We start from the raw sequence: 17617 nt of genomic DNA on the forward strand, positions 1-17617 counted from the left end.
TGTGTGTGTGTGTGTGTGTGTTTGTGTGTGTTTGTGTTTGTGTGTGTGTGTGTGTCTGTGTGTCTGTGTGTGTGTGAGTCTGTGCGTGTGTCTGTGTTCACCTATGTATGTGTGTTTAAGAGTTTGTTTGTGTTTGTGTACTGTATATGTGTACATGTCTGCCAAGTGTGTGTGTGTGTGTGTGTGTGTGTGTGTGTGTGTGTGTGTGTGTGTGTGTGTGTGTGTGTGTGTGTGTGTGTGTGTGTGTGTGTGTGTGTGCGCGTGCGCGCGTGCGTGCGTGCGTGCGTGCGTGTGGATGTGCACTAGTGGATGTGTGTCCATTCTCCCAGCCTGGGGGATCAATTACAGGGTGGCCTCGTCCATGTGCACTGGCACAGAAGCCAGGGGCTGCCCTCACTGCTCTTCCCTGGCATAGAGCCGTCAGCCCTGTCCAACACAAACTACTCAGACCAACCTAAAGTAGTCCCTTATGACTAGATCAAAATAAAATGTCCATGCTTTACCATCTTCCATTTGACCTCTAATAGAGGATGACAAGGTCAGAGAGTGCAGACCATTTTGAAACGTTGGAAATTGTTATCAATTATTTTCATGTTATTTCAAAGTGGGCTAAGCTAGTAAATGTCTGTAATTTTGCTAAATGTCTCTCATTAGCTGTATTATACCAAATTCACATTTGAATGAATCTATCAGTATATGATATTATTCTGTGTATAATATTTTTACTTGAAACTAGATAAAGTACTCCTACAGATAGGGCTGAAAAATTTGGTTGTGAGAAACATCAATAAGATGCATCACAACAGGTTTCCAAGGAAACTAGTTTTGGATATAGCACACCATAAAAAAGATACTCAGAATCTGACAGACTGGTGCACTAGAATTCTATGGCATTTAGTCAATGTATAGCAAACAGCATGATTTATTCAAGCATGTCAGTTGTTATTTTTGCTCCTATTTGTCTTCTGTACATACTTTGTTGTGTATTGCTATTGATCTTCCCCTTGTGCCCCCACATTGCCATTCTATTCATCCATCATGTCCTCAAGTATTTTTCGTGACCTGCAATTTCTCGAATGTTCTCATTACGCTCCTGCTCCTGTTCCAGTAAATTACTGATCTAGGGCCAGTCCGGGTCCCTTAGCAACAGAGGGAGCCTTGCGTTGGTAGCCTGAGCACAGTGAAAACATGGAATTTTTATAGTGGGACAGTTTGAGATAATCTGTTAATGCCTCCAGTGCTAGCTAACCTGAAAGTTGTCTGGCTGGAAAAAGAAAGTCTCTATGTTGCTGTTAAGCCACACTGCAGGCTTTGCAGTGAGCTGGCGAACATTCCCATCTAGCCTGTATGATGTGTAGGGTTTCCATGGCAATCTATTTTTAACCATGGTGAAAAAAACAAATGTTGAAATATGCAATAATGCCCCCTGCTTCTCTCTCTCTCTCTCTCTCACTCACTCACTCACTCACACACACACACACACACACACACACACACACACACACACACACACACACACACTCTCTCTCTCTCTCTCTCTCTCTCTCTCTCTCTATCTATCTCCCCTATCTATCTATCATGTAGGCTCTGCATTCACCTGAGTGTCTTTACAAATGTAATCAACAGCAGTGATTGTGAGATAAATGGCTGGGGGTGGCAAGAGTATGTTTTTTTGACGTTGGTGCCCAGAGGGGGTTCCAAATGGTCTGGAAATCAATTCAGCCTATTCCCTGTTGCGCTTCCCCACACCTCCAGTGTGACACCTCCTCATCAGTGTGCATGAGTGTCCTCATTTCCCTCCCCAAATGAGCCAGGGGGTTCTGTTGGAGCGCCGGCGCTCCCTCCAGTCCCTTCAGCCACCCTCCCCTGGTGCATAATGAGCTCCACTCAACACTTTGCATGTCTCCCATTTGATCTGCTGAGCAAACCGCAGCCGCAACATGTCTCTGTTGATAAATACATACAGTACATACATACATACATACATGCATACATACTTACATAGATACACACACACACACACACCTACACACACACACATATACATGCATACAGTACATACATACATTCATACATACACACACACACATACATACACATATACATACTGTACATACATACATACATTCATACATACACACACACATAGCCCACTCATAGCCCATTCCACCTTCTGATTTATGCTGAATGTTTGATTTTCTCTGATTTATATGTTGACTGTTTTGAAGTTAATATTTTAATTTAGTTTAAATGTATGTTTAGTGTTTTGTGTGCGGCAGCACTCACAAGAGCTCAGTAATGTTTTTTACAAAGTACTTTATGAAGCCAAGTAACAAAATGGTGCAATAACTGTTCAATTAACATCAAGGAGATGACGAATACTGTACTGTGGTCATATTTCTTGTGCTGTGAGCTCTTAAATGCCTAATAAAACAGGCACTTTGTAGGAAATTGGAACTCGGTCCAAAATGCACATGGAATTTTTATACTTCTCCTTGAAAATTCTGCTGCTGGGTAATGGCTTGGCTTCAGTGTAAGGCTTGCTATGATGACATGCTTTATGTATTCATAACACATAGCTTGTATCGCCCTGCTAACATCAGCACACCAGTTTCATAAAACCCACACACGCACCATTTGCATATTCAGACTTCCTCACAGCTCCCAACTTCCCAGCTTATTTCCCGTGACTCCCTGGCGCTCCTGGTCTCGTCGTGCGTGCGCCCCACTGGGCGCTGGCTGGGGGAGCCTCTGCGGGCAGGCTGGGGTGTGACCGCTGACCTGCTTCTGTTAATTGAGAGTGGCTGGCTGAGGAGCGCAGCGTCTCCGTGAGTGATGCTCAGCTGCTATGGCAGCGCTGGGTGACTGCGCGAGGCCGGTGTCAGCCGTGCTCAGTGCGGTGGGGCTCAGCCAATGAGAGGGCGGCTCTGCTCGGCTCTGCTCTGCTCAGCCCCGCAGCACATAGCAGTGGGCCGGGCCGTGGGAAACACGCGGCGCTCTGGAGTGCTGGAGTGCGTGGGGGCAAGATCAATGAGAGGATCTCCACGCATGCTCAGGCACAATTAAAAAGGGAATGCTTAATGAGGCTATTTTTGGCTGCTCATTTTTATTTGGACATGGGGTGTTTTTGCCTTTATCCCCCTCCTCCCCAATACCGCCCCTCTGCCACTAAGCTGCCCACACATACAGCAACACACTATATCCATGCTCTTGTGTGTGTGTGTGTGTGTGTGTGTTATGGAGGAGAGGAAGCTGGTGTTTCCAGGCAACTTCACCCTACTCTGTTCCCTTTCACATCATCTATTTTGTGTGGAGGTGGACTTATTTCCGATTGGCTCAGTTCTCTTTATCATTAAAGCATTTGGGGAAAAGATACAGCAAGACACCCTATCACATTATGTACTTAAATCATGATATAAATAAAATGTGTATTTTAAAAACGGATTCCCTAGTCCTTGTCCTGAAATGAATGTCCTCATTTTCATAAATATCCACTCTCTCTATAGTGGTGACAAGCCTGCGCTTTCCTCTTGACCAAGCCAAGGACACTGGTGTTGCAGTGGCGGCCTGACATGCCTCACTGGACCAGGCAGCTAAATGACAGCAAATTCATATTGAAGTTCTAATCCCTGAAAAGCATTGATGGCAGCAGGGGTGCGTTACAAAAACACAGACAGTTTCCCGGTGTTCCTGGCCAGGTTTGGCCGCTCCGAGACTCAAAATCAGCAGAGCGCAGCTGGACAGATGAGGCCACTGAAATAGCAGACTTCCACAAATCCTATTTATCAGGGACCTGAGAAAACAAGGGCCCACGCCCAATCACATTTGCCCAGCTGCCGGCCACAGTTTATCGCTGCCAATAATGTGCCAGTATTCTGAATGCTGTCCAATAGAATTATCTGCTCTGGTGTTGGCCTGGGACAGAGGCATGTGTATTATATCAGCTTCTTGTTCAAATTTGCATTTGCTGTTTTCATTCATTATAGGCTTGAGTGATTTGTTTATGTGCAAATGAGAAGATTGACACAACGATGGATTTCCTACAGCAGCCCACCGCTGTGACTGCTCATAGATCCCCTTGATGCTAACATTAGTTGCAGCTCATTGCTCATCAGCGTCCAGTTTGACCATAATACTTCCATAAGACTTATTCCTTCATGTAGTGCTACTGTACAGATGCATAAATACAGAACGCTCTTTAGTGGTATGAATGTATGAATGTATGAATGCTAATAGTTTGGTAAAGTGCTAGCAATGGGGCGCTGCAGGTATTACAAAAGCAAATGGCTCCTTATCATGCATTTTATCTTAACATGAGACCCAACAACTCTCAAAGAGTGTTTCCAGACTACAAAACAAGAATTCCATACTGTAGCCAGTAGTCAGTAGTATAGTCTTGGTGATAGCAGTCCCCATTTTTTTTCTCCAAAATGTCTTTTCTTTTGCTGTTGGTCCACATTTAAAGTCAATTTATCTTGTTGGCATGAGCCCTAATGGCTTCTGTGGTCTGGGCAGGTGTTATATTTTCTCAGCGGCTGTACAGACACCCCAGCTATGGGGTCTTGAATCATCTGCAGAGGGGTTAGTGGAAGCCTGTATCATATCCCAGCTATCAATTGCCCTGTAAACATATGTCCACAGAAGGAATGGTTAAGTGCCAGCAGTGCACTCCATTCGCATGAGAAAGCTCTAAAAAACTCTCTTAGTTCAAGGTGATATTCTGACATGTAAGGAACCTGTTCTATTGTCATATGACAACAGATGTGCATGTGTATAATGGTAGGGGCATAATGGATATATTCTATAAGTTAGGGTGATGCGATACTGTTCAGTTTTATTCAGTAGTATATCTAACATTAACTTCGTTGACTCAGGCAGGCAGCAAGTATATAAGACTAATGCAGTAATACTTGTATTGAAGTTGGGCAATGAATTCACACTTAGTTCAGTGTCAGCTGTTGTAATTCTACAGGGAAGTCACGCTTCCCTGATTTGACATTTGCAGCATAATGTGCCCTTTAGCTGTGTGACGATCATATTGATAAGCCTATTTATACTGCTGCTTTAAGTTTTGATGCGAAATGTCAGTTGAAATGTATCCAGCGGATGGACTATTCCAAAGCGAAATATCCTAGAGTGATATCTTCTTCTGAGCTGCAGCATGGGGCGTCAGAAAAGGGTTGAATCCTGGCAGTTGAACTCTATGTCACTTTTCTATGTTTTTCTTCTCTGAGCTAACAGTTAAGTGTGCCTTGAGCCTGCTAGAGAGCTGCTAACACAGGGATGATTTGCATGGCACATGGGATCTGCAGAGGAGGGAAAGGCAGAGGCCAGGGCCCGCTCTCACAAATGCATTATATAAGAGCACAGCTCCGCCCTGGCTGGTGAGTCGGCTGTGGAGGGCACAAGGGCCTGGGAGAAGGGGAGTGGAAGAGAAAGGGGGATTGCGGCGTTTTGAAACTCACGGACACCATGCCCTGTGCCTTACTTATTCTTGGCAAAATTCTTCAAGTTTGTGTCATTTGTTAACTGCTAATTTTGAAGCTCACACTCAAAAGGTAAACACATAGGATGGGGGGGTCACCAAAAATGTTTGCACAACATGTTAAATAAGGGCATGTAGTTTGATGAGCCATTAAAAAATTCCTGAGTGGATTACTCTGCCTATTCTGTATGTTGTGAGTGCAAGCTGTAGTGTTGGTTTTGTGATTTGCATTCATTCTGTTTAGAGCCTGCACACCAACACTAGTATAGCCATTTTAAAAGGCGCAGATTTATTCTTGGATAACTTCATTTCTTAACTGCTGAAATAAAATAAATCAAGCCTTGAAACATCAGCCTTGGATATTCTTTGTTGGGAGTCAGGCTTTAACAAACATGCACTGACCTTGTGGATGCAAATGCCGTCTTCCTGAGATGTGATCACTGACTTGACCTTGCTATGCACATCTTACATCTTACTTGCATAATTATGTAACTATGACAGACTTTCTGATTACAAGTGAAATGTTTGAGTGTTTGGTGATGGAAAACAGTTGAAATAAAGCCTAGGAAGGTGACTGTTTAATGCCTATTTAATTGGCTAAATTGTCACCTGTAGTCACATGAAACATCACTGTTTGTATTTCTTCGATGGTGGAATAAGTTACCAAGCACTACTAGAGTTGTAACAAACCTAACTTGCCTACCTCATACTAACCATCCACTTTCTTTTTACCCACTACTATACAGTATCTTAATGACTTTTTCTGGTTTGTCACTTGATTAATTCTCTGTTTATCACTTAAACGTCTGTACTCTCATCCTCTGGTTATCTTGTACTCTTTGTAAAGGTACTATTTATCTTTACTCTAAGGTTGCATTGTAGCTTGAATGTCAGTCCTTATTTGGTCGTGTTGGATGAAAGTGTCAGGTAAATAAATAAATTTATTTTTTATTTTCTCATGCCTCTGCAGGTTTGGCAGGAGTTGCACCGGACTTAGAAAAGAGAATAGAAGTGTATGGACAAAATCTTATACCTCCAAAGAAGCCAAAAACATTCTTACAGTTAGTATGGGAAGCCCTTCAAGATGTGACCCTCATCATCCTGGAAATCGCCGCCTTGATCTCACTGGGGCTGTCCTTCTACCAGCCCCCAGGGGAGGGGGCTGAGGGTGAGTAGCTCCTACATTTGTTTTGTGTAATGAAAGGCATTCGGCTTGTTTTACATTCTTGGAGACAACCATTTTGATATTTTAAATGTGGCAACAAACTTTTTTTTTTTTTTAACTAAACCTAGACCATGTGATGATGTTTCTCCAAATAGTGGCAGTGCTTGAAATGTGTTAGTGTAATGATATGGGGTCAGGACAGGAGTGGTTGTGAGACATGTACTGCCATGCTGAAGTGGCAGACATCAGTCTCACAACAGTCTCAGGGGGTGTTCCATGATCAAGGTGAAGGGATACTGTTGAAGCTTTTTCAGAGTCAGTTTCTCTCTAACCATTTATTAGTTTCACTCCATGACCATTGAAGCTCATTTGGACTGGACTGGACTGGACAAGTCCTCATCCAGGCATTATGCTTGTATACAGTGTTTCCTTCACACAGCCTTCAGCATTCTGTAAACCCCAGCATTTTTATCACAGTGAAAATATTAAAGCACATAGCCAGTGCCACCACCCAATGGGACAAATAATCATTGTTTTTCCTGGGCAGCATTTGCACAGAAATGAGGCAAAGTGATGGGTTCACCCGCTCAGGAAACGCAAATCAGTGCACCATTCATATGCAGCTCAGAATATTTACTGTGAGCTGTGCTTAAGCACCTCACCGCAGGCCTTGTTAACAAGAGTGACTGTGCATTCTGAGCTCTCTCAGACAAGTCAGGGGAGTGAGTACTGGAGGGTGGAGGAGGTTGGGCTGGGGGGCGCTGGGTTTATGGCACAAGCACTCTTGAGAGAGAGAGAGAGAGAGAGAGAGAGAGAGAGAGAGAGAGGACAGGCTAATGAAGGCCGCCCCAGGGGAATAACCTTTAGGTGAAGGCCATACATCAAAGCAGCCGGCTATAAAATGTGCAATGAAGACATGGCCATTAAGAAAGTGTGGGGGAGATGCTGAGTAAGTAATATCAATCATCGTAATGGTCCCAAATTCAATTATACCAGGAGCTGAGAATGATCTTTAATTCTGAACATACAGTATTTGGAAGACTAGTGCCAGATGAGGGTTTCTCTTCATGAAAGCAGAATGTCTCTCTTGTTGGTCTTAGTTAGTAGCATTGCTAAAATGCTGTCTCTGGGCTGAGAGACTAAATTTGATGCGAAAAGTAGTACACACAGTGTAAATAAAAGAAGAAGGGAAAATGGCTTCCTTATCATTAACATGCAAATTGCTATGCCTATCCACAATAGGAGCCTGATAATCACAGATCCATCTGAGTCTTAACAGATGTCTTGCCTGCATTTGCCTGTCATGAAGTGTTTGTCTGAATAGCTGCATACTTTCTGACTGCAATCTGGAGTTGCTCTGGAAATCCTCTTCTCCTGTACTTTTGCACAGTTTGGAGGCTTTTGTTGCAGAATCCTTTTGAATCCCACTCATACTTCAGTAATCAGTATGTGTTATGTGCATACTCTGAATGTCATTAGTTTTAATTACTGGATTTGCATAGTCATTTGCAGCCATTTTGGATCGCTTTAAAAAGATTAATGATCTGCGGGATTTGCATGCTATGGTTCGATATTAAGGTGAACTTTCATGGGTTTCCTATGGGTTTCTTGTCTGTATCTGACAGTGAAGTTTACTATATCTGGGCTTGAATATTAAAATACCTCAGAATACTGTGTAACTCTACTTTGGTATATAACCATTTGAAGGTGAACCAGCATAGCCACTGAAGGCTATCTCTTTCTCTTGCTGCATTTTTGGAGCATTTTAATTGTTGTGGCCAAATGAATTACACTTCAGTGGCCACGGCCTATCTCAGGTGGCAGTAAAAAAATTTAAAAAACAAACAAATATAATTTTCTATTTAGCCTGGCTGAGAAGGCATTTAGGAGAAAGTGATAAATAAAGATTTTGTTTCCCATGTCACAGTAAGAATTTTCTCCTTGGTAGACACCTTGACAAGCTTTTGATAGCTCTTGAAAGATGCAGGCATGTTTGTATTTGATGACAGCATCCCACATGACTTCAATCACAATATAACACGCCATTCCAGCCTCTCAGCACAGCGACTCTGGTCGTAGTATTCATTTTTCTTAAAGACTTTAATTCTGTTGCCAGGAGAGTGACATTGTTGATGTTCCCTTAGGAAGATTAATTGTGTTGCCTGTCTGTGCTTCCAGACATCCCTGGTGTTCAAATTGAATCATGCCATCACAGTGTCTCTGCCTGCAGCTAGCCATGGCTAGATAAGCACGCTCGCATTAGGATCAATGCGGCCTCTGCAGAAAGAAAATGTCATTTTTCTCTGTGTGGCAGTGAGAACTATGACTGTAGAAAGCATTGTTTCATGGAATTGTTTATTGGGCATTCTCCATGGTAGATCCCAGAGTAACCAAATGCCAAAGTTCATTTAATATAAAAGTGTTACTGAATGTCTGACATATATACCTGTACCTAGTATGTACTGAATGTCTGACATATATACCTGTACCTACAGTAGTATGTACTGAATGTCTGACATATATACCTGTACCTACAGTAGTATGTACTGAATGTCTGACATATATACCTGTACCTACAGTAGTATGTACTGAATGTCTGACATATATACCTGTACCTACAGTAGTATGTACTGAATGTCTGACATATATACCTGTACCTACAGTAGTATGTACTGAATGTCTGACATATATACCTGTACCTACAGTAGTATGTACTGAATGTCTGACATATATACCTGTACCTACAGTAGTATGTACTGAATGTCTGACATATATACCTGTACCTACAGTAGTATGTACTGAATGTCTGACATATATACCTGTACCTAGTATGTACTGAATGTCTGACATATATACCTGTACCTAGTATGTACTGAATGTCTGACATATATACCTGTACCTAGTATGTACTGAATGTCTGACATATATACCTGTACCTACAGTAGTATGTACTGAATGTCTGACATATATACCTGTACCTAGTATGTACTGAATGTCTGACATATATACCTGTACCTAGTATGTACTGAATGTCTGACATATATACCTGTACCTACAGTAGTATGTACTGAATGTCTGACATATATACCTGTACCTACAGTAGTATGTACTGAATGTCTGACATATATACCTGTACCTAGTATGTACTGAATGTCTGACATATATACCTGTACCTACAGTAGTATGTACTGAATGTCTGACATATATACCTGTACCTAGTATGTACTGAATGTCTGACATATATACCTGTACCTACAGTAGTATGTACTGAATGTCTGACATATATACCTGTACCTAGTATGTACTGAATGTCTGACATATATACCTGTACCTAGTATGTACTGAATGTCTGACATATATACCTGTACCTACAGTAGTATGTACTGAATGTCTGACATATATACCTGTACCTAGTATGTACTGAATGTCTGACATATATACCTGTACCTAGTATGTACTGAATGTCTGACATATATACCTGTACCTACAGTAGTATGTACTGAATGTCTGACATATATACCTGTACCTACAGTAGTATGTACTGAATGTCTGACATATATACCTGTACCTAGTATGTACTGAATGTCTGACATATATACCTGTACCTAGTATGTACTGAATGTCTGACATATATACCTGTACCTACAGTAGTATGTACTGAATGTCTGACATATATACCTGTACCTAGTATGTACTGAATGTCTGACATATATACCTGTACCTACAGTAGTATGTACTGAATGTCTGACATATATACCTGTACCTAGTATGTACTGAATGTCTGACATATATACCTGTACCTACAGTAGTATGTACTGAATGTCTGACATATATACCTGTACCTACAGTAGTATGTACTGAATGTCTGACATATATACCTGTACCTACAGTAGTATGTACTGAATGTCTGACATATATACCTGTACCTACAGTAGTATGTACTGAATGTCTGACATATATACCTGTACCTACAGTAGTATGTACTGAATGTCTGACATATATACCTGTACCTAGTATGTACTGAATGTCTGACATATATACCTGTACCTAGTATGTACTGAATGTCTGACATATATACCTGTACCTAGTATGTACTGAATGTCTGACATATATACCTGTACCTAGTATGTACTGAATGTCTGACATATATACCTGTACCTACAGTAGTATGTACTGAATGTCTGACATATATACCTGTACCTAGTATGTACTGAATGTCTGACATATATACCTGTACCTAGTATGTACTGAATGTCTGACATATATACCTGTACCTAGTATGTACTGAATGTCTGACATATATACCTGTACCTACAGTAGTATGTACTGAATGTCTGACATATATACCTGTACCTAGTATGTACTGAATGTCTGACATATATACCTGTACCTAGTATGTACTGAATGTCTGACATATATACCTGTAGTATGTACTGTATACTGTACTGTACATCTGTGTACCTAGTATGTACTGAATGTCTGACATATATACCTGTACCTAGTATGTACTGAATGTCTGACATATATACCTGTACCTACAGTAGTATGTACTGAATGTCTGACATATATACCTGTACCTACAGTAGTATGTACTGAATGTCTGACATCTCCTTGAGTGCAGGCTGTGGATCAGCGGCTGCAGGGGCAGAGGATGAGGGGGAAGCTGAAGCCGGCTGGATAGAGGGTGCCGCCATCTTGCTCTCAGTGGTGTGTGTGGTGCTGGTCACAGCTTTTAATGACTGGAGCAAAGAGAAGCAGTTCCGTGGACTTCAGAGTCGCATCGAGCAGGAACAAAAGTTCCAGGTGGTGCGTGGGAGCCAGGTCATCCAACTGCCCGTCGCTGACATCGTGGTCGGAGATATTGCCCAAATCAAGTATGGTGCGTACTGCCTCTCTTTGACTGACACACTACTGTTTTCCACATATGTTGTTTGAAATATGCTACAGTAACTTACTGTAGCAATAGGTTGTTTCATATCATATAGCTGCTTTATATGACAAAGGATCAGTGCAGTTCTTCTGCAGCCTCTGCAGTCCTATTTCCATTGACTATAATCATGCTTTTCACAAAGCATTTGAACCATTAAAGCTCAACAGTTGATCCATGAACAACTCCTGTGAGAACAGTGTATCCTTCAGCAGTAGAATGAAACCATGTGGTAATTTGCTGTAGCTTTGGGTCTCTAGTATATCTAAAAATATGTATATGTAATGAAGCTTAATGAGGCAAGGAACTAATTGGTATGTTTTTTTGACTGATCCACACGTTTCAAACCCACTGAGTTCAGAGGCATTCACTCATTACTGATTGGAGAACACCAGTGTAGCTCAGCCTCATAGTTGGTTTTAACCTGTGAGCCATACATAGATCTTTATGCATCCTGCAATCTGTTAGGTGCTAAGTCCGTTTTAAAGGGTTTTAATGGGGAAATCCTTGCATTGATAAGAAAAGGGGCAAACATTTTCAAATGCTACTGGAGTGCAGACACAAGGAGACAGTTTCCACCCAATAATGCGAATGTCAAACAAATGAGTTTCCTGTCTCTTCTTAAAGGTGACCTGCTTCCTGCTGATGGAGTGTTGATACAGGGCAACGACCTAAAGATTGATGAGAGTTCTCTGACTGGCGAATCAGACCACGTGCGGAAAGCTGCGGACAAAGATCCCATGCTTCTGTCTGGTTAGTGTACTGCAGACTCTCACTCACACTTTGTTGACCTTACCTGTGTTTGTAGATAATTGACTGTTTTGCAGACATTTTGAACTTTACGCTTTATTGACATTTCTAAGTAGGCAAAATGGGAAACTAATTGAACAAAAAAATCTAAATGGCCTGACATTTAGTCATATGCTGACATTTTATGGATGAACCGAAAGTACAACATTAGCAAAAACAAAGGCAGAAAATCAGTGTTTGTCAAACTCTGTTGTGCTCTGTTGCAGTATTTTGGCTCTAATGGGTGACTTGAAGAATGCAACTGACTTCACTCTGTTATAAAAGTAAAAACATATGTGAAATAAAAGACAGAGCTTAGACATGTTCATTCTAATGAGTTTCACCATATTTCTTCTCCTACTAAATGAGCCACTGGGGGACTAGCAAGGTCGACTGGTACAACTACCCACTCAAATGAATAATATTATCTTGGCAGAGAACATGGAGGGCAAAAGCAATAGAATGAGAGCAGAATCAGTTGCCATATTAGACATGTTCATGAAAAATGATAAATTCAGTTGACGTTTGCTGGCATCTACAAAAGATGACATTGCCATTATTATTCTCCTCATAAAGGCTTTCTCTAGAAACCAGGAAATCATAACGTGGGCTTTATTAAAGGAGGAGAAGAGAATGGGAGAGGGTGTGTTTCTTTAACCCTTTTGCCCTTGCTGAAATCATTCAACATAGGACTACCTTGGTTGTTAAACAGACATTGTAAACTAGGTCTAGTTTTATGTCTCCGGTTAAAAGGCACACAGTATTGTAGGGCTTCCTTTAAGATATCTTAATAGTGGTAAGAAGTGTTCAGTGTTAATCTCTCTGAATAAGGGACTGCTATTGATAACGCAATGCCCTTGTGGTCTGTGTCGTTATCTAATGGCCATTATTTACACTGTTTGCTGTAAGCTCCTCAGATGCCAAGCTACATCTCTATCAAGGCTTGCGCCAGCCCCTGGTGCTGTAGCCAGTAGTGATTGTCATTCTGTTTCTGTCGTTTTATAAAGCAGCTTTGTACTCCTTGTGGTTTCTATTTGCCATTGCCAACATCTTGTCCCGTTGATCTTAGCCTGAGGCCATCCTTAAAAATATTTTTGTTTGCAGTAACAGCCAAAAAAAATTAAAAATGGGTCGGTAGGTAGGTGAATATTTTTTTTTTCAAGATTCAAAGTAAAAAATAAAGTACAATTTTGGTCATGGTGATTACGTAGGAATAAATTTACACAAATGTGCATATCGTGACGTAACTGACTGGGTCTTCAACCCGTGCCTTCAGGCGCAACATTGCAAACCTCATTCTGATGCAGGTTATATAGACCAGCCTTTCTCAAACTTCTTTGACCTGAGGCCCGGTCATGGCAGACTTTTGGGTCATAAGGCTCATCTACATGTACCCAGAAAGAAGGCTACAATAGCTCTTGGCCACGTTATATTAAAATTTGACTATACAATACTCAATGCTATACAGTGTATTATACAGTCTCTGCTCTGTTTCTAAGGAAGTTCCAAAAAACAACGTCGTTCTATTAAGTTTCGTTAAATAAATAAATAGCCTTCCAACAGATTGAAGCGGAGCTTTGATACCAACGTTATCGATTAGTTTCAGTTTCTCTCGCGCAGACGCGCATTGAATGAATGCTCATACCACCACTTAATTGTAGGGCTCCATGTTTAATGACACCGATAGCAGAAACGTTTGTTTTCTTTTTTCGTCGATCCGCGGTTTCTTGATCAACTGCGCAGCAAATTATCAGATGAAGCACCGGGCCTAATTTCACTCCACGACTCCGCGGACCAGCAGTCTCCATGTTGCGGACCCATATTTTGAGAAATGCTGAATAGACCACAACCAATTTCAATACTCCGACACGGTCACCGTTAGACTAGGGGGAGAAGGGATGAGAAAAGATCTGGCCACAGTTCTTCCAGAACTTCGTGCCAAGTAAAAGCGTTATCAGTTTGTGTGAATGAAACGAAGCGTAGGCCATAGTGTGACATGCGTAAAACCAATGGTGTAGAGATGACGCCACAGGTTTTTTTTTAAGTGAGCCACGTTTGCATGTAGGCAATTTATATTCACAATACTTGGGCCTACTAAAAGAAATATTATTTTATTGCATTTGTATTGGTTGTTTAGAGTAAAAAAAAACAATCGGTCGGTATTACCGCAAGTTTACAACTGGCAAGTCGGTCGGACTAAAAGGGGAAAAAAATAAATATTTGGGTCGGTTCTAAATTGACAGGGTCGGTCGGGTTACGGCAAACGAAAATATTTTTAAGGATGGCCTGATAACTGCCTGCTACTGCAGACAATGCTTCTGTTTCTTTAGACAGTCATTCGTTAAATGGCCAGTCTTAATTATAGACCCTGTTGAGTTTGCAGTTATTTCTTGCTGCGAGTCCCCTAGCCAGTGTTACCTTTGCATTGCATATTTGAACTGATAGGGCATGCTGGCCCACTCTGCAGGTACTCATGTGATGGAGGGCTCTGGGAGGATGGTGGTGACTGCGGTGGGAGTGAACTCCCAGACGGGGATCATCTTCACCCTGCTGGGTGCCGGTGGAGAGGAGGAGGAGAAGAAGGAGAAGAAAGGTATGTCTGCTTCATGTCTCAGCTCTAAAGACACACGTTCGGACTGAAGGCCCACCATTGCTTTGGTCCACTTCTGATTATAATCCAGGGGAACTGACCTTTTTGAGATCCTGGAGAGTGCCCCTTTCCAAGAAGGTAGTTTTGGTAAATATGGCTGTGTTTGATATAAAGTAAAACATTTTGATTTCTTTTATGAAATCTGATAACAGACAGACACCAGATGTTTAATACACTAGTGTGTATACCGTATCTCATCAGCTCTGGTATAAATGTGATGAAAGAGGTTTTGCCTCTAATCTCCTCTTTTGTGGAAACATCAGTCGACAGATTTTTGCGGGATTGTAATGTGACATCCACTCACAAACGGATCAGTGTATTAATCAGATGTACAATGAACTTTGTGAGAAACAGGAACTGGACATTTACTCCTTGACAAGGTGCTGTGTAGATCTGAAGATCACTTAATATACAGATATATACTATTGCTGTGTCATGAACCAAATACAGTCCTAAACAGGAGAAAAGACACCACAAAAATCAGTAGATTCAGAGTGTGAGAGATGGGGTTTGATCTGATCTGTGAGTGCACCACACACGTGCATCTCCTGTTTGTGTGACTGTCATTCTACATACCACCATGCAGGTCAGACAGTTGAAGATGGCCAACAGCTCACAGGTAGAGTATGTCTCACTCCCACTCGCCCATCCCATATTTTTACCCCGGGGGCTTCCACCAAATCTGATCACGACTCAACCTCCTGTAACCGTGTGATCACCTTACTAAACCTCCCTCCTCCTCCTCCTCCTCCCCCTCTTCCTCCTCCTCCTCCTCCTCCTTGGCACCCTGCTTTAGCCACAGTGATTCTCCACTTAAAAAGAGGAGCCTCCCTAACGCATCTTTTTAAGTCTAAACAGAAACACATTCCATTCATACCCCTGCATAGAGCTCCTGATCAATGGTTGTACCAAATCGGTTTTAGCGTTTCAAATCACTCCCCTTTGTCAAGTTTGAATTCATGACACTAAGTCTCAGTTATTTTCTATCCTTTGAGAAATGTGCAAGGTTTTTATGGTTGTATTATAATTATGCTGTAGGTGCTATTTACAAATTGTCTGTGAATTTGTGAAAACATAGAGCTTTAAATATTGTCACTCTAACAAGGGCAAAGTAAAACAATATTCATAAAAGGTGTGCATATATTACAGATGACTACTCCTTGTAGTGTATTAATGTCAGTGGAAAATGTATTGCTTAACTAAAAAGACCTCTGTTCCTAACGAGCATGATAGGTTTAGACCATCTCTGTTAAGGTAATCCTCTAAAGAGCTTTTATATCCTGTCTATAAATGACGCATAAAATGGCTTGCAGGCTTGAGATAAACAAGCTCTAGCTCCCAGATGTCAGGTGGTCAAGCTATCACTGTAAACGGTCATATGCTCTTCAAGTATCCTTTAGAAAATAAAATGAAATAATTTTCTTCCACCTAATACACTCTCTAACCCTCAAGTCAAAATGATTTTTGCCTTTTATACTGATTTTTTTATACTAAGTATTGGTCAATTCTGGCTGATTGTTGTACCATTGATCATTGTGTTGTGCTGTGTACACTCTTTTTGTTTTGTTCATCCATTTTATTTGTAACTGTGTTTTATGTTGCATTTTGAATGTTACGCCAATTATTGCCATCCCTCGAGCCCTTTTAGGTGAAAGCAGTTGACTGAAGAAGCAAGCTCAGCTAACTAATCATAGTGAAGAAGCTCTTAACCATGTTATTTTTGCTCACTATTATCCTTTTTTTCGCCCATTATTACTCGCTAGACTGCTCCCATCCCTCCTCCCACCCCATCGCAACTATAGCCACCGATGGTGCTGCAGGTGCAAATGCCCCTGGTAACGCCAGCCTAGTCAATGGTAGGTTGAGAAGACCTCCGTTGTTCTTTTCCCATGGGTCTTCCTTCCCTGTCCTCAGTTCTCCTGTCCTCCCCCTCTGCTGACTGTACAACCCTTCACAAATGCATGCCTCTGGAAGTTGTGAATATTTCCTCCTTTTTCCTTGCTGTTATCCCCCCTTCCAGTTCCCCCCTTCTCTCATCTCCCCCAACTCTCAGAGATGGAATGCCACAATAAGAGGTTCTCTGGTTGTTAGTTGCAGGAGTTTGTGTGCAAGCCCTGACAAAAGAAGGGAAGTGTGTGTTCTATTGGCTGTGGACATAGGCACATACTCGTTGACATTAATCCACAGGTTATGTACTCTATTAGAGTGTTTTGTGACTGGAAATCAAAGGCGAGTAATCCTTTTTTCCTTGTCCATTGTATGATGTCCGTTCCAAGAATGCATCTGTCTCTCTGAGTATTCTTTATAGTTATTCTAACCTCTGCCAATTTCCAGACTATATGTGCACAAAAGTTGCATCAGGGTGAAAGTGACCTTAAATCATGCACTACTGTGACCTTTAACCTAATACTTTGTCTCAGTGCCACTCTACTGGTTTAGAGGTGCAGTTACGTTTTGTTGTCCTTAAAATAATACCTGCAGAGTTTTAAGAAACATAATTTAAGCAGTATGTGTAAACTGTCATCGGAGGTTCATAAAAAGCAACATCTAATAGTATTCCTCTTATGCCACACCACCAGCATTGTTTTCCATGTTGGTTGC

At 41.5% G+C, this 17617-nt stretch overlaps 1 protein-coding gene across 15 annotated transcripts in view; it reads left to right on the top strand.

Moving 5' to 3' along the window:
- Positions 1–17617, top strand: part of atp2b2 (ATPase plasma membrane Ca2+ transporting 2) — a 102324-nt gene that overhangs the window by 59654 nt on the left and 25053 nt on the right. For 10 of the 15 annotated variants that reach the window (XM_048254022.1, XM_048254023.1, XM_048254035.1 and 7 more), the window contains 6 exons: positions 6456–6653; positions 11272–11529; positions 12205–12330; positions 14834–14959; positions 15603–15635; positions 16780–16872. In XM_048254022.1, coding sequence (XP_048109979.1) covers positions 6456–6653; positions 11272–11529; positions 12205–12330; positions 14834–14959; positions 15603–15635; positions 16780–16872 — 834 coding nt within the window. The remainder of the gene's footprint in view (positions 1–6455; positions 6654–11271; positions 11530–12204; positions 12331–14833; positions 14960–15602; positions 15636–16779; positions 16873–17617) is intronic. The other 5 variants (XM_048254026.1, XM_048254030.1, XM_048254031.1 and 2 more) reach the window with 3 other exon arrangements.

The sequence above is a fragment of the Alosa alosa genome, chromosome 10 (assembly GCF_017589495.1).
Source record: "Alosa alosa isolate M-15738 ecotype Scorff River chromosome 10, AALO_Geno_1.1, whole genome shotgun sequence".
Taxonomy (NCBI): Eukaryota; Metazoa; Chordata; class Actinopteri; order Clupeiformes; family Clupeidae; genus Alosa; species Alosa alosa.